The sequence below is a fragment of the Astyanax mexicanus genome, chromosome 13 (genome assembly GCF_023375975.1).
Source record: "Astyanax mexicanus isolate ESR-SI-001 chromosome 13, AstMex3_surface, whole genome shotgun sequence".
Lineage (NCBI taxonomy): Eukaryota > Metazoa > Chordata > Actinopteri > Characiformes > Acestrorhamphidae > Astyanax > Astyanax mexicanus.
This window is the reverse complement of record NC_064420.1, coordinates 42528717-42552128: the sequence shown is the minus strand read 5'-3', so window position 1 is coordinate 42552128 and position 23412 is coordinate 42528717. Positions and strand designations below refer to the sequence as shown.

Sequence of the window (23412 nt, the reverse complement as noted above, 5' to 3'; positions counted from 1 at the left end):
TGTTTAACTCTGTGTCTGTTTTTATATATATTCAAGTTAGATCCTAAGTACATCATTTTGTTTCTCTTTTTTAATGCAGAGACAAAGACTTCGAGAATTTTTAATCAGACAGAAAATGCAGAGGAATTCACTTCGTCAGGAGAAAGAGGCCACTGCAGCCAGTAATAATGCTCCAAACTGGCAAGAAGGAGATGTGTCCGTCTACCATCCGGACAAAACCCAGCGAGCACCACCTCCTTACCCACAGGTATGTTTTAAATAGTCCACGAAGAGAAAGGTGGTTACAAATGACAATTGTATTTTTACTTTTCTGTTGTTGTACTGTGATGCAGATCTAGTAGATGTGTACTAATTGTCCTGTCATCATGTCACACAGGATAGAGCAGCCATTGCTCAGGTGCCCATGACTGGCAAGCTTCCTATGCCTATGGGAGTCGTTGATGACAAAATGTGTCGGCCACCTCCCCCAGGAACACCTGGCATTATGGATCCTAATGTAGTAAGGTAAGTGTAGTTAGTGTTATTTTATTTTGTGCACCTGCATATGCATATATTTAATGATTATTAAAGCACATTTGTGAATAATATTTATATTTTGTCCTCATAGGCAAGCTGGCCCTGCTATTCCTCAGGGGATGTATCGTCCACCTTTTCATCCACAGTGGCAAGGTCAGCCAGCTGGTCCACGAAGGTTTCCCCAGCCATCCATGTTGGAAATTGGTCCCAGGCACCACATTAATGCACCTATAAACCACCCTCTCGCTATGCCGGGAGTGCAAGGCATGCCTAATCCCCTTGTAGTGGCTCAGGGTGCTGTAACAGACACAATGCAAACCGGTGTGTCTGGACCTCCACCACAGTTCATAGAATTGAAGCATAATGCCAGGCCACTAGCACCTCAGTTTTTGCCAAGGGTACCTCAACACCGCCAACGTCTTTTTGTACCACAGCAGGAAGTGGCTGCTCAATTTGTGCCACCTTCACAGGCAGAAGTTGGGCAAGATCCCAGACTTGGTTTACCACAACCAGGTCTAGGCATATTAATGCCTCAGCAAAGTAGTATTCCACAACCGCAGTCTCAACTGCAACCCCAGCAGATACCAACTCAAACGCCATCAAACACACAAAACTCCTCCCATGCAACCACTCAGCAGCAGGCTCCTCGGGCCAATACTGTAGGAGGGCAGCAGCCTGCAGAAGTAAGCGTTGACTTACCGGAACCTGACCTTGGGGACCCCTTTGCTGCCAAAGACTTGGGAGATGCAGGAGCGGAAGCTGGAGTAGAGGATGAAGATGACCTTGCACTTGACTTGGATACTGATAAAGGGGTTGATGACTTGGGAAACCTTGACAACCTTGAAACAAACGACCCCCATTTGGACGATCTGCTTAATAGTGATGAATTTGACTTGCTTGCCTACACAGACCCTGAACTGGATCAGGGTGACCCTAAGGATGCTTTTTCAGACCAGTTGCGACTTGTTGAAGCAGAAGGTGAAGGATCAGGACCCTCTGTTTCCACAGATGTTAAGGTGGAAGAGAAACCTAAAGTTAGTGTAATTGCCAAGGACTCCCTTACAGCTTCCACAAAGCCACCTTCAAAAACCGAAGGCACAACATCTTCCAGTGGTTCCTGTCCTCCCAAGACAGAGGCTTCAGAAACAAGTGGACTCGCTACTGTAAAACTAGAGAAGGGCTTGGTTGAGCAACAGCAGCCAGCACAGACTGTGATAAAAGATGAGATGCGAGAAGCTGTCTCCCTGCTTCTTAGTGGAACACCATCCAAAACCTCAGCTCAGACAGAGAATTCATCTGCGTCCTTGAACACTGTCCGTTTAGGAGGCGTGCCATTTCCTCTTCCCTCTCAGGCTGATCCTCTCTCTTTTCCACAACCTACAACACATCCAGACCTGGGTGAGGATTCCCTCTGTCTGCCAGATGGCGGAGGCCAGCACTCACCAGCAGTTGATCTTGACAAGGTGGAGAGCTCCTTGGAGGCAAGTGAACTGCCCTTATTGATTCAGGATCTTCTAGAACATGAAAAGAAAGAGCTCCAGAAACAGCAGCAGCAACAGCAGTTGAGTGCACTGCAGGGAGGCTGTGGTAGCCATCTGCTTAACCTGCAGAATCAGCAGCCTCCTCCTGGTGGGCCAAACCAGGTTTTGCTACCCCATCATCGTCCACCTCAGGGTCTTGTGGGTCAGCCTGGAATGGTGCCGAGGCCACCTCACATAATGTCACAACAGCAGAGGTTAATTGGTGCGCCAATGCCTCCACCTCCGCATGTAGCAATGGGACAGCCACAAGCTATGATGCGAGGTGGACAGCCAGGCAGCGTTCACCCTGGTCTCAATCCACAGCAGCAAGCAGCACCACCTCAGCACATTGCAAAACAGCAACTAGGAACAACACTTCCTAGCAACTTTTTTCCAGATAAAGGTATGTCTTGATGTGAAGTGCATCTTGCACTTTATGCTAAATGTGTTATGTTAAATATCGTCTTCTGCATCTTCACATGTTGCCATATTTCTCCCAGATCTGGATAAGTTCATGGCTGATGATATCATGGATCCTATTGCCAAGGCAAAAATGGTGGCTCTAAAAGGCATAAAAAGGGTGTTGACCCAAGACCCCATGGGTGTTCCTCCTGGAATTAACAGGTACATTTTGTTCACTGTTTGAGACTATGTTGCAATGTTCAGACACATCACATCACTGTAAGAGTTTCTCTTTCATTTTATTTCAGGCAACAAGTATCCCTTTTGGCTCAGAGGTTGGCCTCAGCCCCAGGAAGTTCAGACTCTCAGGCTCACCTTGGACCTGGGTCATCTAAGGTCAGTAGTTTTCCTTTTCATTCAGTGTCAATGTCCAATACTCTGGTTGAAACAATTATTAAAAATATTGCAACATTGTGTTTTTTCTTGCTTGTCAGGATGGGGAGGGTGGTGAACAGGCTCAGACACGACCTAATCCTCCTCAGTTTGTCCAAGGCATCATCAGTATGTATTTCTGTGGCTGTCATTGTATACATCATTCATTTTTCAAGAATTCCCCCCCGGGGATCAATAAAGTATCTATCTATCTACCTATCTAATTTATTCATTAGTATTTGTCTCTTTTGTAACTATATCTTTCATTCCCTTTGTGTACTAGATGATGCAGAGCAACACCAATATGAAGAATGGCTAGTGCACACCCAGCAGTTGCTACAGATGCAGCTGAAGTTCCTTGAGGACCAGATAGGAGCGCACCGTAAATCTCGCAAAGCGTTGTGCGCTAAGCAACGTACTGCTAAGAAAGCAGGGCGTGAATTTGCGGAAGCAGATGCTGAAAAGCTCAAACTGGTCACAGAAGAACAAAGCAAGATCCAGAAACAGTTAGATCAGGTAAGTAAATATGCTTTATTATATCAACAAATGCTGATTTCAGAGGCAGGTTCCAAGACAAAGCATTTGAATGGAGTTATTCCACTGAAAGGAAAAAAATATATAGTCTGCAACTAGACCTAATCACTGTCCAGGAAACTGACCCCTAATATCTATCTATCAGATAAAGTTCTTTCAGTTAATTGTTTTCTATTTTATATTCTTTAGGTACGTAAGCAGCAAAAGGAGCACACAAATCTGATTGCTGAATATAAAAGTAAGCAGCAGCAGCATCAGCAAGGGTCTTCAACGTTGGCACCTGGAACTTCCAATCCAGGGCCACACATGCTTTCTAAGATACCTGGACAGATGATGATGGGCCAACAAGGTGGGCCAGTGATTGGGCCAGGGACTGGGCCAGGGACCCCTGTACCTGGAGGCATTCCTCCAGGTGGTATGCCTGTTAGAATGCCTCAAGTGCATCAGTTTCCTGGAGCCCAGCCTCCTCATCCTGGGGCACTTGGTGCTGTACCACCTGGTGCACCGGCTGGATTCTTCCCACAACGTCCTGGGGCACCAGACCCAAGACTCCTTCAAGAACGACAGTTACAGCAGAGGATGCAAATGGTTCAGAAACTGCAGCAGCAGCAGTTTATGATGGGTCAGCAGCCCATGCCAGGTCAGAACCAGCAACCCGGTGTCATGAGTCAGCCAGCTGTACCAATGAGTGGTCAACCACCTCAACCTTTGATGAACAATGCATTGATGGGCCAGCAGCAGCCAAACCTACAACCTGGGTTAATACCCAACCAGCCACATCAACAGGGCATGATGCAGGTTGCACAGGGCATGATGGGGAATCATTCAGTTGGACAGGCACAGCCAAATCTCATGGCTCAGCCAATGGCTCAGAATCAGAATATGATACCAGGCCAGCAAGGCATGCCGGGAAATCAACCTGTGCAGCAGCTTCAGAGACCTCAGGGTCTGTTGGGTCAACAGGTGCCTGCTGGACCACACATTATTAGAGGCCCACAACCCCAACTTACTCCTCAGCAGCAGAGCATTTTGGCACAGCGTATGCTTCTTTCGCAGCAACAGCAAAATGCAGCAAAGAACCTCGCTCAGCTTCAACAGCAGCAAGTGGCACAACAGAGACAACTGCCACAAGTATGTCCTCCAGAGCAAAGGGCCCTGGGTGCTTCACCTTCAGGCAGTATTCAAGGAAGTGTTGAGAATTTGCAACAAGTGGTTCCAGGTCACTCCCAGGATGTCCAGAACCCTGTTCCTAAAGATGGAGGAATCCTCAGTCCTAAAACCCCACCCCAGCAAGGTGGTGGACCTTCAACTCCAATCCAGATGCAACAGCAAGGTCCAAGTGGAGAACTGCAGGGAGCAGTTGGGCAGCAACAACCATCAATTGGCTATCTGGCTCAACAACAAGCAATACAGCAGCAGCAGCAACCAGGACAAAATCATGGCCCAACCCAGCAACATGGCTTTATAAACAATCAACAGGCAGGATTACAACCTCAAGTGCAACAGCAACAACAAATGCAGCTTGCTCTTCAGAGGCAGAACTCCATTAATACAGATCACGTGAAACAGGAAGGTCAGCAAATGTGTTACGTGGCTCAACAACAACAGCAGCAGCAGCAACAACAACCAATCGGTCAGAATGTTGGTCAAGAGTTGCAGGGCATGCTAACACCACAGACTGGCCCAAACCCACCTTTAATGCCTGGAAATCCAAATCAGCAACAAGAACTACTGGCCCAGCAGCAGAAGCAAGCTATGCTTGAGCAGATGACCAGAGGTCAGCAGGTAATGATGAATCCAAGGCCGGGTGTTCCACCTGGGCAAATACGAGCTCCTATCAACATTCAGGCAATCATTGCACAAAATCCTCAGCTTCGGCATTTGACTCCTAATCAGCAGATCCAGCATATTCAGGCAATGATTGCTCAGAGACAGGCTCAGCAGGCTCAACAGCAAAGCCAGATGTTGAGATTGCAAGGGCAAGCACAGGCCCAAATGCGTCCTATGGGTCCACAAGGTCAACCTGTTGGCCCAAGAATGCCAGGGCTTGAGGCACAGCAGCAACACCCCTATGCTTTTGCTGGTAAGCAAGGTCCAGTTGGATCTCCACAGCAACAGGGTGTAACAAACCAGTCCTCTATCATGGCGCCGCAATATCATCAAGATGGTGGATCGTTGCAACAACACCAAACCCCACCAGGTGCATCACCTCAGTATCCCAGTAATACCCACCCACAGCAGCAGATGATACAGCAGCAGCAAATGATGAGGGGACAGGTGCCTTTAACACGACCAATGATGGGTCAGGTTCGTCCAACACCACTTGGGCACATGACTAGGCCAATGTCTCCTCGTCAGCTTATGAGTCAGGGTTCACCAGGCAGCCCCCTGTCGAGTCAGCAAAGACAGTTGATGGGAATGCGTCAGACTCCTCCAGGCCAGCAGCAGCAGCCTCACGGTGTGACCGCACTTAGCCCATTTCAGGCCTCTCCCTCTCATGTTGGTTCTCCTGCAGGCTCTGTTCACGAAGCAGGATCAAGTCCAGCATCTTTCAATAAGCGGGATTCAGTCACTCCTTCAACCCACTTGTCACCTGGGAAAAGTAACGTTGGGAAAAACAGTCCTTTCAGTGGCGGTGGACCATCAGCAGCCTCACCCCTAAAATCTCCAACAGTTAAGACTCCACAAGATATATCAGGTCTAAAGTCAGAACCTCATGGCCTGGGTGTTGAAACACCACACGTTTCTGTTCCGCGAAATGGCCCTTCTCCCAAGTCAGCACAGCACCTGATGTCACCATCCACCTCTTTATCAGCAAGTGATGTTTCACGTTCAACACCAACAAGTGGTGAAGCAGGTCTATGCAAAATCACTCTACAAAACATCAAACAGGAACCTCGAGAAGTTCAGTGTGATTCGGGAGATGGAGAAGAGGTGCTGTCAGCTCCTATTAAGAGAGAGATCACTGGTGAGGCAGTTGGTACCAGTAATGCCAGTGGTTTGGACAACTCTGGAAATCCACCAGGAGATTCTGCAGCTCTGACTCCCAGAACAGAGACTGGCCAGCAGCTTTTACAGAAGCTACTTCGAACGAAGAACCTTCAGTTGGCATCCCAGAGGCCGTCTGATGGCATCCACAATGAAATAAATGGTCATATAAACAGCAAGTTGGCCATGTTGGAGCAGAAGCTTCAAGGGACGCCACGCAACATGGAGGTAAATACTTATTTCTAAAACTTATTTCTCATTTTTCCTCACTAAAAAGCAGTAAAATATAGCATTTTAAAATTGAGTTCATCTTTTATTTTAGGATCTCCAGTCAATAACGAAGAGAGCGCCTGTAGCAAAGGCCAAGCGAACTCCAAAAGCTGGAGAACGTGGGCCAAACTCGAGGAAGAAGACTAAAAAAGACGAGGTTGGAAAAACTGAAGCAATAATGAAGCAACTTAAACAAGTAAGAACTGTTTCCTGTATTTTTTACACAAATATTCACACCGGCTCAAACAAATCTCTTCTAGGAGGGGAAACTAATCAAATCTAATTGAAATTGCAGTAGTAATAACACCCATAGTTTCTTATTTTCATCAGAGGTCATTAATTTCTGTTTTGTTTTCAACAGCAGGGTCTGTCTCTTCTTCCATTGATGGAGCCTTCTATAACTGCTAGCCTGGATTTGTTTGCACCTTTTGGTAGCAGCCCTGCTAACGGCAAGACTCAGTTGAAGGGCTCTTTTGGAAATGCTGTAATAGACAATATTCCAGACTACTATTCTCAACTCCTCACTAAGGTTTGTGTTTTTTGTTGTTGCTTTTAAATAATGTGTAGTGGTATTTGCTCATATGAAAACTTTGTCTTGGTAACCGCATTTGATTTTGTACATTAAAACTGTATGTTGGATATATGTCTAGATTAATCCTTGAACCGTGATTATTTAAAACAAAAAGATGCTTTTCTCTCTAATCAGAATAACCTCAGCAATCCCCCAACACCACCTTCATCCCTTCCCCCGACTCCGCCCCCTTCGGTGCAGCACAAGCTTTTGAATGGAGTGACTGGTGTAGAGGAACTAGCAGAAGGCCAGAAAGAGAGAGAAACTTCAGAAGATACCATGGGTAACAGTATTAATACTTTAAAATCAGTGTTTAAACACTATAGCTGAGCTAAATTGTGTGTTAAATGGCTATATACTATATTCACAGACTCTGTTCCAGAGGAGGTGAAGAGTGTGGACATACTAGCAGCTCTCCCCACTCCTCCACATAATCAGAACGAAGATGTGAGGTATGCTGCAGAGTATAGAAAATCCCCTCCAAGATCTACCAATAAAACTGCGTCTATAATTAACACAAAGTAAACTATTTAACTGTTGATTTTTTTTTTTTTTTTAAGGATGGAAAGTGATGATGACAGTGATGCTCCAGACAGCATTGTGCCTGCATCATCACCTGAGAGTCACGTGGGAGATGATTCATCACGTTTCCCTCATCTGCTGGAACCCAAAGAAGAGGAGGAAGAAAGGGCCATTTCCCCTGTTATTCCCATCATCCCTCGTTCTGCTATCCCCAGTATGTTTTCTTCTCTCTCTCTGGTGTTACTGTTCCCAGAAATTGACTTTCTATCCTGTCAACATTTAATAAACTCTTCTCATCTGCTCTCTCTCTCTCTCTCTCTCTCTCTCTCTCTCAAATGTACAGCTTTTCCAGAGACTAAACCTTTCGAGGCAGTAGAGGGAAAAGCAGGCTCCTCTTTGAGTCCCTGGGACAAAGCCAAGAGCAATGAAGTGTCTGTTACTTTCACCCTCTCGACAGCTGCTGCCAAGGTATTTAAACTTCTAACTGCCTGAATCCACTTAAAACCTCCATTAACTTCTTGCGTTCACTGAACCATAATCATTCTCCCAACAGAATCTGAACTCTGTGATGGTGGCAGTTGCCCAACTACTGCACATGAGAATGCCAGGGTCCTATGAGGTGGCTTTCCCCCAAAGTCCTGGTAGAGCAGGTGGTGTTGGCCCTGGGAAAGCACCTGAATCCACCAACTCGGGTAAGTGCTGTTTATTAAATTGCATGTGAATGTTTATTTAAAGGAGAAATCCTGTGTAAAATTGAGTTGGGGTGAAGTGAAACATAAGTACAAACCTTTGTCATACAGCACTTTTAGCTGATGCTCCCAACAGGCTTACAATGCTAGCTAGAAAGGCATAGCGTTGCCCATGTAAGGAATTAGCTATTTTTTACACCATTAACAAGCTCAAAGTAGCTCCAAACTTCATTGGTAGAGTTCTGAGGGCCCTGACATTTAAAATAAGGCGAGACTGAGAACTTTAAAAGTGCGCAGGGAGTTTATTAAAAAACGCTGTTTATATACACACACAGTATCTTGAGGTAGTTCTCCAGATTGCAAAAAATAATTCAATGTCATTGTAATGTCAATGTAATTTAAATGTCAGGGTCCTTAGAATTCTAACCAATAAAGTGTGGAGCTACTTTAAGCTTGTTATAGGTGTAAAAATAGCCATGCAAAGAACTGTCTGTTCAAATTTGCTCTCATTTTATATTTACAATTCACATACGGAATCATGATTTTCTAAACTGTGGCATGAATCAATATGGGAATTGCAGGCTACTGAATTTAGGGGGAGAAATATTTATATGGGATTAAATGTACAATGCTGAGTGATTTTAAAACTACATTGACAGTCCAATGACTATCTGAACTACTTTTGCTTATAAACAGCTGTAAGAAGTGGGTTGCTAAATATTTATCATAATATAACAGGGTTATATGTATTTGTATTACTTAAAACTGGATAAAAAATGTTCATCTTTGTAGCTCTATTCATGAATCGAATACATTTCCTTATTTTTTTAATGCAGGAGATGTATGTGTAAAGACTGATCAGTCAGCAAGCCAAGATGAAGAATGGCTGAGGCAGTTTGATGTCACCTTACCTGGATGTACTTTGAAGAAGCAGGTTGATATTTTGTCACTCATAAAACAGGTTGGTTTTCCTCTTTTGTCCAATTTTCATATGAATCTATGAGAGAGGGTAGTTTTCCTCTAATTATAACTTTAATTGTCCTTTTTTTTTTACTTAATTTTTTCTTTATTTGTTTCTCACTAGGAATACCCAGAGCATGAGGAACGACCCTCTCAGCACTGTTACATGACCAACGTGTCAGACCTAGACGTGCGCCATCTTCCCGTCATTCCTGTCGAGGTTTCACCACCTCCTTCACCTTCACCTCCTCCACCACCACCTGCTGATGTTGAGCCTGAACCTGTCATTCAGACTGACGCTGTTCCTCAGCCAGAGCCTGAATCTGAGCCTCCTGCTCAACCTAAATCTCCTTCCCAAGTCACTTCGAGCTCTTGCGCTTTTGTTAAGACCGAGCCTTCGGGTGAGATTCCTTTGAATACGTCACTGAACCCTCCAATTAAGACTGAACCTGAGGAACAGGCTCTATTACCTCCTCCATCTGCACCATCTGAGGAAGAAGCTCTTGCTGCTTCTGCTGCCCCTGCTGATGCTGCCTCTGCTGATACTGATACTGGTGCTGCTGATGACACCGCCACCACCACCACCGACGCCACCACCTCTATGCCTCAGGATTCCACCATCACAATAGACATCTGTGCTAAGCCTATCAAACAGAGAAGCAGGGCCTTCGCGGAAGATGAAGAGATACGTCCAAAAATAAAGAAATGGAAAGGTGTGCGCTGGAAACGTCTTCATCTGGTCATCACCATCCGCAAAGGCAGTTCCAAGAAGGAAAACAGCCGGGAGGTGTCTGAACTCATGGAGCGCCTGAGAATCACACTTAGACCAGACAAGTTGCCAAGGGACAAGCGCAAGTGCTGCTTCTGTCACGAAGAGGGCGACGGTGCCACAGACGGTCCAGCTCGTCTTCTTAACATTGATGTAGACCTGTGGGTGCATCTCAACTGTGCCTTGTGGTCTACTGAGGTCTACGAGACTCAGGGTGGTGCACTCATCAATGTGGAAGTGGCTCTTCGGCGTGGCCTGCGCACACGCTGCGCTTGCTGCCAGAAGACCGGTGCCACCAACAGCTGCAACCGCCTGCGCTGCCCCAACGTCTACCACTTTGCTTGCGCCATCCGAGCACGCTGCATGTTCTTCAAAGACAAAACCATGCTCTGCACCCAGCACAAGCTAAAAGGCCCCAGCGAAGAGGAGCTCAGCAGCTTCGCAGTCTTCCGCCGAGTTTACATCGAGCGAGACGAGGTGAAGCAGATTGCCAGCATCTTGCAGCGCGGTGACCGCATCCACCTGTTCCGGGTTGGTGGGCTCATCTTTCATGCTGTGGGTCAACTCCTGCCCTCTCAGATGGCTGCCTTTCACTCGCCCACTGCCATCTTTCCTGTGGGTTACGAGGCCACGCGCATCTACTGGAGCACACGTGTGCCTAACCGCCGCTGCCGCTATCGCTGTCGCATTAGTGAGCAGGATGGCGTGCCCTTGTTTGAAGTTCGTGTGCTGGAGCCTGGACAGGAAGACCTGCACTTCAGGGACTGTAGTCCAGATGGTATGTAGCTGTCATTTACTTCCTTTTTGCATTTTGGCTTGAATAATCTTGGTTAGTGGTAAGCAAATTAAAAATATTTAAAATGCAAAAAAGATAACTCATTAGAAATCGCTATTTAACATTAGTCAGACTGCATATCTAAATCACAACTTGTGTGCAATCATCTATTAGCCGATTATTTTTCCATGATCCATATTTTGTTGCTGAAGCATTGTATTGAGTTCAGAGTTCTTTTATCCTTGCATATTCATTGATTTCCTCATATAGAATGCCATACAGACCTTGTGCATGGATGCAAAAAACATTAATAGAATGTGTAAAACTAAAGTGTCATGGCAGAAGCAAAGTAACGACTTCTTAACCAGATACTCCTCTTAAGAGTCCAATGTTAAGGCCACTCTCACAGCTGGAGCTCAGGCCTCAGACCTTGCGTTTTATATGTGGTTAATAAAATTTCGATAATAAAAACTAAAGTACATTTTTTCTTGAGAGTACCAAGTACCAGGTCTGTCTAGAAAGGTTCATGTAGAATCCATCCCTGCCCTTAATCAGTATTTGCACTTGCCTAATCATGCTGAAAGATGATCAGCTTCTGACACAGATGCCGTACTTCTGTCTATAAAAATGTATAAAAATAACTAAATTGGCTGCTATTTTTTTAGGTATACACCACGTGTACTGTTTTTACTGGTTTTAACATTCCTTATGCTCTTTTAATCATCAGGCATCTGGGACAAGATTGTTCAGAAGGTTGCCAAGCTGCGTGAAGATGCAGCCATGCTGAAGCTCTTCGCTGATCATGTAAAGGGAGAGGAGATGTACGGGCTCACTGTCCATGCAGTGATGCGCATTACTGAGTCGGTAAGTTGCTTCAGGCTTTTGCTCACAGCCGACTGAGTTACCTTCAACTTTCCTACAGTTGTTTGACAAATCTGTTTAACTGCAGCTTCCAGGGGTGGAGAACTGTCAGGACTACACGTTCAGATATGGCCGCCATCCTCTTATGGAGCTTCCTCTAATGATTAATCCCACTGGTTGTGCACGCTCTGAGCCCAAGATTCTCACACATTGCAAGCGGTAAGACTTAGTGTTGATTTTTTATTTTATTTATTTATTTGTTTTTGGAATGTGGAGGTTTTATTGTTCATACTATTTCCTTGTTGTGATTTAACCTTTTCAGACCCTGCATCCATTACAAAAGACATCATGTATTTTCTTATTTTTTAAATGTTTTGTTGCACAGAACACTATTACAATTAAAATGGACCATAAAACAGCCAATGAACAAGTTTAATGAACAAGAGCCATTGAGGCAAAGTAACTTTTTAGTAATTGCTACTAATTTAATGTGATTTAGAACAATTTTTGCATGTTTTTTTTTCACTGTTTGGGGATGGTTTATCAAATATATATATATATATAATAAATATATATATATATATATATTTTTTTTTTATTATTATTAATATATATATATATATATTTTTTTTTTTTGTATATTTTTTTTCCATCACTGGAGATTATTCAGGTCTGAAAGGGTTAATATGAAAATAATGACTTCTGTCTTTTTCTGTCTCTTTAGGCCCCATACACTCAACAGCACAAGCATGTCCAAAGCCTACCAGAGCACCTTCACAGGGGAGATCAACACCCCCTACAGCAAGCAGTTCGTTCACTCCAAATCTTCTCAGTACCGCCGGCTGAAGACCGAGTGGAAGACCAACGTGTACCTGGCTCGCTCCCGTATCCAGGGGCTGGGTCTGTACGCAGCTAAAGACCTTGAAAAACACACCATGGTGATCGAGTACATTGGTACCATCATTCGCAACGAGGTGGCAAACCGACGGGAAAAGATCTATGAGGAGCAGGTATACTGAACACAACAACTTTGTTAAAACACTCACAGAGAATAAACATTTTAAGTGTTTAGTAAAATGATGGTCAGAGATTTGTGTTTGAATTTGTTTGGTGACCTGAAGTATTTGCTGTTGTTTTAAATCAGAATCGTGGGATCTACATGTTCCGCATCAATAACGAACACGTAATAGACGCCACCCTCACTGGCGGCCCTGCTCGGTAAGATGATCACTCTTTCTCTCTCTCTCTCTCTTTGATTCTCCCTTTTCTGCTTCTGTTTTTGTGTCTCAGGATCATCATATTTTTCCTTGAGGTAAAAAAAGCAAAAGAATCTTTAATACATACATATGAATAAAAAATGGATTTGCTTTTTATTGGAAAACATGCAGTTCAGTAAAACATAGATTTGAACTATCACAAGAATTTATTTATCAGACAAAATATTTTCCCAGATATTATTGTGATTGTGATAAAAAAGATATAACGATGGGCAGATTTTCTTGGTTGCTTAGTAGTGCATAGAACACTAGTGAGAATAGATGCATAATTAAAAGATTGAGCTCCCACAGATCCCCAAACATTAATAAATAAATTTGACAGATCATACATATCCTAATTTTAAAATAGATACTTTCATATATTTTTAATACTAATGTCTCATCCATCCATCCATCGCCAAATGCAATATTACAATTGTACAGTACCACCCAATCTTATTCAATATCACACTTTCAAATGAAGAGTCTTATCGTATCACATCATTTCTGAATATTGATGCCAAATTCAAAATTGAATCAGATAAATTCAGTTTTCAGCTCATTCATGTTTTTGTGCTTATTATCAAGTTCTGTTGAATGTAAAACATTTAATTAAAATATTTGAACTGTTAAACTGATCGGAACAGACCCTACAGAAGCAAAACATACACTTTTAAATAAAGGAGCTACTTTTATCTCCAGTACTAACCCAGCACTTCTACAAGGTCAGATAAATAAAACACTTTCATACACTGTCCTGTGATGATGCTCTCAGGAAGGAATTTTCCACAACTTTTAAACTGTTAAAATAACTTATCTGTATTTCATTACCAAGAGCATAATTATTCTTGTTATTTAGATAAATTGCATTATATTTAGAATAGAAGTCACTGTACTTCACTGAAGGAGACTGTTTGAATTGATGCAACATGCATCACAATATAGATTGCGGATTATGAAAACGTCTTTAGATATTGATAGAAATAGACCAGAGCAATGGACACAATTTTATAAGTCATTTTTTAGGGGACTCAATAAGGGCCGATTATTAGATCTGCATTACTGTTGAGAACCCTGTTTTATTGCAGAATAGTTAAAAAATAAATTTAAAGCATTTACCATACAGGACACTGACACACCAAGCTTTCTTTAAGTTTGGCTGCTTTTATTAGCTGGTTAGCTGCATCAGTAAAAACAAAATTCTGCTCAACCTATCTGAAAATAATACATTTTTATAATAATTTGCACAGTATGACTTGGGCCTCACTCACTCACACTCTGCTGTCATTAACAGCTATGTCAATCATTCCTGTGCACCAAACTGTGTTGCGGAGGTTGTGACGTTTGACAAAGAGGACAAGATCATCATCATCTCTAGCCGCAGAATCCCCAAAGGCGAGGAGGTAAGAAACCCTCAGGATTCTTCCTGTGTAAATGAACTTTAACTGATGATTGATTGATGTCTCTCTAAACAAAGCTCTTTGTGTGTCTTCCTCTCTTTGTGCCGTCTCTGATGGAACACAAGCTGACGTATGACTATCAGTTCGACTTCGAGGATGATCAGCACAAGATCCCCTGCCATTGTGGAGCCTGGAATTGCCGGAAATGGATGAACTAACGGGAAAAGAGACGGAAAGAGAGAAAGAAAGAAAGAGCGAGGGAATGCGTGAGAAACGCCTTTGCGCCCTGGTGCCAGATGATGAAGATGATGATGATGATGCCTGCGCCAAAGCCTCGTTTAACCTTATTACCCAGATCATAAGCTGTTCTGAAACCAGAGGAGGGAAAACCGTTTACTCTCCATCAGTGGAAAGAAAAGACTTTGTTATTCACATCAGGAGCCAAAGCTTTGAAGAGAGTAACATTTTTTGAAGCCACAACCTTTTCTGATGAGCTCGATGGTGTGCTTGAATAGTCTCGTTAAAACTCGCCTCTGCCAAAAGCACCTCCTTCCTACTTCCTCTACTGTTTTCCCTCCAATAAGCTGACTCTGGCTGGAATCAATCCTCTCTACATCTACCAAAACGTCTGATTCTATATCATATCAATACACTTTAGGGTAGAACTCAGTGAAACGTTTGATTAAAGCCATTAAAGTACTCAGAAATGAACTAATACACTTTAGCTTTGGACCTATCGTTTTTTTTTTTCTTGTTTTTCGTTGTTATATATATTTTTTTCCAAGTTTTGTTTTTTCCTACCAACCCGTCACCCCAGAACAACACTCTCTCCCATCGTCATCAATGAAGATTGACAACATGGATATTGGCAAGACAATCCTGGAGTGGCTCAGATCACATCTTATGTATCTATGGTGGACAAGATGTAAGATAATATAAAGTTTAAATACTATTTGACCTGTGGCTCAAAAGGCACCAGATGTTTTATTATATTATGAGTTTAAAGGTGGGTTCGGTCGACCCAGTCTACCTCATTGAGTTTGTTGGGAAGTGACTGCTTTGTATTAAACTGTTAAAAGTGCTACTGTGGAAAGGGGAAGGTCGAATGTTATCATGGCAGTTGCCTTCTCGGTTAAGCAGGGAAAAATTAAATAATTAAGCAGCCGGTTTGCTCCTATCTGTTTCGCTTATTATTTGAAGTAGTGAACCATTGCGACTCATCCATAGACAAAGCTGCAGAGCCCAGATAAATAGCGTTTAGAAACGATGATCATGCATTATTATTATTTTTATTATTTTTATTATATTAGAGCAATCAGAAAACCAAATGGGTGACCGAGTCTAGGAGGCCACCCGGTCTGAATGACTGTAGATCTCATGTAGCCATTTTTCATTACTGTCTGCCTCCGTGCATCTAGAAATCATGCTTTTCCTTCTATTTTATCCTCTTTTTTCTTCATTATTTAGTTTCTTCTTTCTTTTGTGTTCATTTGTATAAGCGCACAACCAAATCCACTCTTTCATCGCTAAGTGCAGTGAATTTCACAGTGATTTCACAGTAAACTCGGATAGCTTGAATACTTTTAGCTTCAGTTCAAACCTTGCTGTGTGAAGCTGAATCTGAATCTGAATCCGAATCCTCATCCGAAACTGAAATAATAACTTGTCACTTGTGATGCAAGACTACTAAAATTATGTTTAACATAATTTGTTTTTCCATCTTCCTTCAGTTTAAATTCAATACCGCCTGTTTAATAGACCTCCTTCATTTTCAGCTCATCACTCCTTCACTCCACGCTCTTCGCACGCCTCGTATTCCTCTCTGTAATACTTTAGTGGACTGTTGTAAATCTTTTACTGTAGTGAACCTTTCTCTGCCTGACCACAGTCAGCGTATGTAATCCCTGCATTGTGGTGTGATAAACTGTTGGCACTGTTGTCTTCTGGAGGCTTGAAGCAATGGCAGAGAAAGAGAGAAACTTTTAAAAGGGCATTTTTTTTTCTTCTTTGATATTAAAGTAATTTAAAAACAGAAAAATAAAAAATAAAGTTGATCTTCAGAGAAGGGAGCTGAACAAAGTGTCCACAAACCGCATACTACTTTGTTCCTTCCTCCCCAGACGTATGACCTCACAGTAAAAAGAAATGCAAAATGTACAAACTGTATATAATGGGGGGGGTGGGGGTGGGGGCAGAAGCTCTTTATCCGACTCCTTTTTAATCAATAAAATCAAAATTGTAGAGAAATAAAACTGATGGAATAAAAAAAACCACTGGATATCATTTTATCAGAAAGATTAAATGTGTATATATCTATAAATATATGTAAAATGGCAAACGAAGTAATATCTTGATATGTATATGAATCAGAGTGTTTTTTTTTTTTTTTTTTTTTGCATTTACCTGTTTTTTCTATTAGCGTTTTTTTGCTATAAGACCATATTATACAGTTTAACAGAGATTGTGTGCTGGTTAATCTTGTTGTTCACCAATGATATGGATGAGTGTTTGAGGTGAATGAGACAACAACGTTTTGAGATCACGGGAGTCGTATGTTGGAATGTAGTCCTGGTAATATTTCTTCATCATGCAGATCCATAGTTTTTCGGAAAGCGGAGCAGTAGAACGGTGCATAGCGTTTGTGTATTTATGTAATATTGTTCACATATATTTCTTCTTTTACTATTATTTATGCTACTGCTTGTGAAATACCTGAAATACTCCTGTCCTTGAATTGGTAAGCGTTTAATGAGTAAATTCTCTAAATATAGAAATTCTTGAAGGTCCAGATATGATACTGTTTTATGAAATTAGTGTCATGTTCTCCCCCCGGTCCCCACGTCCTCTCTCCCTCTCCCCAGTAGAAGTGATGAACGTGTTTATATAACTTGTGAAATGGCAATATAGCCAGTGTGTGCTATGACTTTGATATTCAACAATACCCCTGTGCTTTACCCGAGAGAGAAAGAGAGAGAGAATTGCACTCTGAAGTGATTTTGCTTTAGAATCCTCCTCCTGCAGACGCAGAGCGAGAGGAGTATAGCAGAATTGGTGAACTGTACCTGTTGTGTGTATCTTGTGGAGGGAAGTTGATTATAAAACTCGCAGGCGCTCACTGGATTTCTAGCCTAACTTCTATCCTTCCTTCTGATCGGTTTGGAATATCTTAATTTAAGGTCTCTCTGCATATCCTTTAATTTAATAAAGAATAGATTGCTGATGTTTTTTTTTTTCTTTTCTTTTCTTCGTTTTTATTAAAACCCAACCTACTTTTTAAAAAAGATGCTGCATCTGTACAGCAGAGCTACTTTTAGGAAGAGAAATGATCATTTTTATTGTATGTGGCATGTTTTGTATGGATATAATTTTGAATTGTACATATTTTTTGATGAGGCCAGAGGTTGCATCACTTTATATACAGCTGCCCTCTTCCCTTCCCTCTTCCATTTTCTTTGTCTCTGCTTTATTTCTTGTAAAGGAAAATAAAATGCATTTTAAATATAGTCTGGTTTCTGGGTTTGTATGTTTAAGAGCAGTTAAATATATACAGTACACTGTTGTACAGTACAGTACACTATTGTTAATGAAATAATTGCACCCAAAGAGACCGGAGAGAATGGCAGCGGGTCATCTTCAGAGATCAGTCCAGCGTTTATCTTGATTGGGACAACCAAAGTAAAAGTTAATTTGATTTTTGACAATCAGCTTAATAGCGCTAATAACTTTTAAACAGGGGATGGTAGCCAGCAAAAACCTACATAATCAGGACAGTCGGATGTTTGGGTAAAATTTGCATAATATTTTTGTGTTAATACTAAAAAACTGAGCACTTCAATCAGAATAAAATGCATGTGCTGCAAGATCACCTCTACATCTGTACACACTTTTTTTAACCTCCAAATCACTTCAGTGCATAAAAATGCCTATTATTTGTCCTAGATAAGAATAAATCCATATCGCTAGCATCTATACCCATCAGATTAACTGTAACTTTTACTTTGAGTCATGGGGAAAATTGCACAGCTATTAATATTTTGCAAATCTATCGCATATTACAATTTATATATTTAAAAAAATTATAGCATTAAAAATTCAACTGCAATACACAGAACACTGAACACAGCTGTATATAAAACAGCTAAGCTAGGCGTCAGGTAGCATAGACTTAGATTTGGAATACTATTGAAAATGCAATTAATTATCCTTTTTATGTATTCTATTTCAGTATCATTTTAGCCATAATATATACACTAAATAAACCCTAAAAACAGCCGTGTATGACACATGTAGTGGACCAACCACCTGAATTGCTATTGAATTTGAACATATTAAATGTAATATAGAATAGATTTGGCTATGCATCCAAAATATAAATGGTGTGTCTGTTTGCTGACACCTGGCTGTTTTATACACAGAAGTTTTCTTTGATGCAGTTAAATGAAGAAATGCATGTACTTGCACATCTCAAAAATAGATTACTGAAATAAAATAAGTTTTCATGATTTTTTAAGTGTTTATTTTATTAATTGTTGATGATTATGGCTAACAGCCAATAAAAACCCAAAAATCATTGTCTCAGAAAATTAGAATGTTATATAAGACCAACTGGTACTTTTGGTGGTGTGGGCAGTGTGCCAAGTCCTGCTGGAAAATGAAATCTGCATCTCTATAAAAGTTGTCAGCAGAGGGAAGAATGAAGTGCTGTAAGATTTTGTGGGAAAACAAAACTGCACTGACTTTAGACTTGATAATAAACACAGTGGATCAACACCAGCAGATGACATGTCTCTCTAAACCATCACTGATTGGTGGAAACTTCACACTAGACCTCAAGCAGTTTGGACTGTGTGTCTCTCCACTCTTCCTCCAGACTCTGATCCTTTAATTTACAAATGAAAAGATCAGTGATGGTTTGGAGAGACATGTCACCATCTGCTGGTGTTTTTTTTTTTTCTTTTCTTTTTTTCCCCAAGATGCACGAGTAAATTGGCTGCAGGTTTCCATTCCAGCAAAGCAGAAGCACAGGTAAAGAAAGAAACACAGAGACGGAGGTAAGAAAACAAATGTATTATTTTATGTACAATTTCAATGAATCCCAAAAAGATGTGTGTGTCTAACATGATTTGAAATGCAGATTGTTTGATAAGCAGAAAAAAAGTCTAATCAACATACAACCAAAACATAGGCATTGGGCAATCTCCGGCCTTTTGCTCTAAACGCCAGTGTGGTACAGTTCCAGTAGGTGGAATCTAACATCTAACATTGCTCCTCTACTCCTCCCACAGTCCTGTGTTTTAGTCGTAAGAGTATGAAGAAGTTTGTTACACACAAAGAGCAAATTCAGAAATTCAGAAAATAAAACAAAATTAAAGTAAAACACAAGAGATATAAATAAAAGTGGAGTTGACTAGTCGAACTTCCTCTACTGTCTTTCCTCACAATGCAGTTAGTCAAGACTGAAATCCCAGTGTTGGACACGGAGCACCTTCTCTAAAAGGACGGTCACATTTTTCCAGCTTTTTTAAGCAACGTTTTCAGTTGCCATCCGTCCATGTTTTTAGCTGGACTGTACAGCGCAGTTTCCAGAACACCCGATAAATTGGGGAAAAAAAAAAAAAAAGCACACATTCATTTGCTGAGTTATCGCTACAGATATTTTATGGGCTCATTAATAATAAAAAAAAGAGCATTAATAACTCCGTGCACAGCGGCTTTTATTCTCTATTTCTCCATTTTGCATCACAATGGGATTCAAGAGGGAAAGAAGCACCATCTACCCAACCAGACAGAGCATGGCTGGGCCAACCGTGCTCGCTCAGACTCCGGCTGCTGATGGAAAAGCGGTGTTAGTGTTAATCTTCAATATTTATAAATGAGACTCTTCAGAAATTCCCTTAAGAGTCAATTTCAGAATTAGTCTACACAGAAGTGTTCAGCACGCTGTAGCAGCACAAAGTTATTAATACAGGTCAGGGTTATTAATAAATCTGATTGGAGTAGATAATGATAATGAGGAGAAACCATTCATGCAATCAAATGTTCAGTAGTACCTTTTAGTTGGCTTGAATTCAAACTACAAAATGTATAATGAAAATAGAGCATAGAAAGTGGTCGATTATAAAGGCTACATTATAAATAAATGGAGAGAGATGCACTATTTTACAGGAACCTTTTCTTTTTTTTTTTACAGGATGCTTACTTACTGTATAGGATGTGTTTTTGTACAAACAGCCATCTTCTGCTACTCTCCCCTAGTGGAACCAGACCGATACAATATCAATATCAGTTATCAACTTTAGAAACTATAGTGCAGTTAGTTAAAACATCTTTAAAACAAACCAAAAAAAAAAAAACTCATACTGGAATGAGACGGCTCTGGATAAACTACAGGTTAATGTTACTCCCGGCTACACACAGTTAAAAAAAAATAAAAAATCAGCATGGCAAAACTGAAACAAATGAACAGAACATCTGCTTGCTAGGTCGAGATCTTGCCATTATCTTGGCTTTTGCAGGACATTGATGAGTGAGATCCTCACTGTGAGACAACTCAATTCTGTTCAATTCTACAGATTCTAGTATTTAAGGGAGCTGTTCTACTGTATGGTATCGACTCAACTCTTAATCCGGCTTATTCGGCTCTTAATCACATGAAATCAAACTGGAGGTGGGCTCCAACAACCTCATAAAATCCAGAGAGATGGAAATGCAGAGCACAACAAGCCAAGAAGAGCACCAAAGTTTATTTTTTTCTTTTTCTGATATTAACGTTGTTCTATAGAAACCCATGCAGATATGTTTTTTGTGATGTCAAGACATGCAAATCTGATCACTTGCAAATACAGTCTGAACATAAAACAGCACCAGAAAAAAAAAAGAAACGACTTGAAAATGAGGAGTTTCTTTGATTTTACCAAATTGACCTCTATAAAAACTCTATAAAATAATCAAGAGGAAGATGGATGATCACAAGCCATCAAACCAAACTGAACTGCTTGAATTTTTGCACCAGGAGTAAAGGCATAAAGTGTAAGACTGGTGGAGGAGGAAAACATGCCAAGATTAAAAAAAATATTTAAAAAAAAATTATTCCACCAAATATTGATTCCTTTAATGACAATATTTTGCTCTAAATAATAATATTTTTATTTGGAATTTGGGAGAAATGTTGGTTGTAGTTTATAGAATAAAAAACAATGTTCGTTTTACTCAAACTTATATCTATAAATAGCAACATAAGAGAAACTGATTCAGAAACTGAAGTGCTCTCAATTTATTTCAGAGCTGTTTATAGACACATAGAGGGACAAATCTACAAGGTGTACACATAATTTTTTGCCACTATGACCGAACAGGTACTTAAAAAGAACCCGGTTCGTGATACCAGCCAAATCTGCGTAATGGAAAAGCAAAAAAAAAAAAAAAAAATGTTTTGTTTTGTTTTTGAGTTGAGTAGATTAGCGTAGATACCATACAGTGGAACAGCGCCAAAGATTAATAATAGCCATTACCCTGAAGGACCTCCTCTCACAGTGTCCTTAAAGGCTACAACTCACCAAAACTCATAGTTAAATAAATATGTACACTCGGGGCAAAAAAAAAACAAAATAAAAAAAAAAAAAAACACTAAAATCCCTATAAAACAATATTGAGCTTTAAAAAAAAAAACCTTGCCGTATATAGTAACTCAGTGTATTTTAGTCAATCTTAATACAAGATGACAATATGAATGTTAGTCACAACAAAACCATAAAACCATGATTAAAATCCACTTCCTCTCCAACTAAATTCACATTTACTCCTAAAATGAATTCAAATTAATTCCCTGCATTCATGAAAATGGGACAGCAGTGAGAGTAACACCTACTATTTACTATATATGAGCTGAGAGAAAGTTCCCAGAGTTCTAATGCTCACACACCCATACTCTACTGAACCGTCTCTGCAGGGCTCGATCTCGCCGAGTGGTCAAAATAATAAGAATTAACAACAAAACAAACCCAAAAATCTTCACACCATACACAGTTCATTCATTCCTGCCATAAAAACCAAAAATAAAAAACGTCAGAAGTCTGTGGAGTGTAGGTGGGGCTGAGGGCGGGTGGGCGCAGCTGGACAGGGCTGGACCGCTGATGGAGGGTTTGGAGCCGGTGGATGGAGTGATGGATGGCTGGAGTGGCCTGTTTTCTCAGTAGTTTTGGCTAAAAAGGTGAGGTAGTCCTCGTCACAACTTTAAAAAACGTTGAAACTGTGGCTGAAACTGGCAGGAGACGTTTAGTTGAGTCTCTTTCCTCTCTCTCGCTCTCTGTTTGTGTGTTTGTGCGTCTCTGTGGGGGTGGGGGCCCCGCCGGCGCCTCACATCTTCACGTCCTCCTCCACGCTGAGCTGAGAGAGAGTCTTCTTAATGCGCAGGGCTGTCAGCCGCGCCGCGCCGTTAGCGTACCAGCACTCCCGCATGATCTTCCCCATCACCCGCAGAGCCTGAACACACACACACACACAGCAGTTTAAGCTTAGAGCTTTTTAAATGTCCTGATTCACACTTTTGGTTGAGCTAGAACTGCGGAGTTAACCCATAAACATGCATTAACCTGTATATGGGCTACAGGTGTAGGTGATTTAAAAAAAAAAAAAAAAAAACTTTTTTCTCTTCAGTAAAATAAATTTTCACAATGTACATAACTTAAGTATTTTTGAAATCTCCTACAGGACACTTGGAGAAGCTGCCTTTTTTCTCTCTACTCCACTAAATCACTACCAGATCAGTAACAGAAATCATCCCAAATTCTGCATGTTTAAAAATAGACATAGAAAAAAAAATAGAAAAACGAAAGGTTTGAAGGACATGAGCTGTTTGATTTGTATTCAGAAAAATACTGAAATTAAAATGAAGTTCAGGAAAGAGACAATTGTATGATTGTTATTCATTATATTTTTAACGTTGCAG

General features: G+C 41.1%; 2 protein-coding genes across 3 annotated transcripts in view; one reads left to right on the top strand and one right to left on the bottom strand.

Moving 5' to 3' along the window:
- kmt2d (lysine (K)-specific methyltransferase 2D) overlaps positions 1-17968 on the top strand; it is a 42179-nt gene extending 24211 nt beyond the window's left edge. Inside the window, exons 32-54 of one of the 2 annotated variants that reach the window (XM_022676896.2) lie at positions 80-247; positions 377-504; positions 608-2439; positions 2537-2660; positions 2747-2834; positions 2933-2999; positions 3154-3386; positions 3594-6620; positions 6715-6858; positions 7027-7191; positions 7369-7516; positions 7604-7685; positions 7794-7969; positions 8099-8223; positions 8309-8447; positions 9281-9405; positions 9529-10951; positions 11676-11812; positions 11898-12028; positions 12534-12819; positions 12954-13027; positions 14360-14468; positions 14591-17968. In XM_022676896.2, coding sequence (XP_022532617.2) covers positions 80-247; positions 377-504; positions 608-2439; positions 2537-2660; positions 2747-2834; positions 2933-2999; positions 3154-3386; positions 3594-6620; positions 6715-6858; positions 7027-7191; positions 7369-7516; positions 7604-7685; positions 7794-7969; positions 8099-8223; positions 8309-8447; positions 9281-9405; positions 9529-10951; positions 11676-11812; positions 11898-12028; positions 12534-12819; positions 12954-13027; positions 14360-14468; positions 14591-14683 — 9024 coding nt within the window. In that variant the 3' untranslated portion in view covers positions 14684-17968. Of the gene's footprint in view, positions 1-79; positions 248-376; positions 505-607; positions 2440-2536; positions 2661-2746; positions 2835-2932; positions 3000-3153; positions 3387-3593; positions 6621-6714; positions 6859-7023; positions 7192-7368; positions 7517-7603; positions 7686-7793; positions 7970-8098; positions 8224-8308; positions 8448-9280; positions 9406-9528; positions 10952-11675; positions 11813-11897; positions 12029-12533; positions 12820-12953; positions 13028-14359; positions 14469-14590 lie in introns of both variants that reach the window. The other variant, XM_022676895.2, reaches the window with a different exon arrangement.
- Positions 17969-19517: 1549 nt separating this feature from the next.
- The window catches only part of acvr1ba (activin A receptor type 1Ba), a 39905-nt gene continuing 36010 nt past the window's right edge, over positions 19518-23412 (bottom strand). Inside the window, exon 9 of the mRNA XM_022676897.2 lies at positions 19518-22946. Within this exon, the coding sequence (XP_022532618.2) occupies positions 22821-22946 (126 nt within the window). The 3' untranslated portion in view covers positions 19518-22820. The remainder of the gene's footprint in view (positions 22947-23412) is intronic.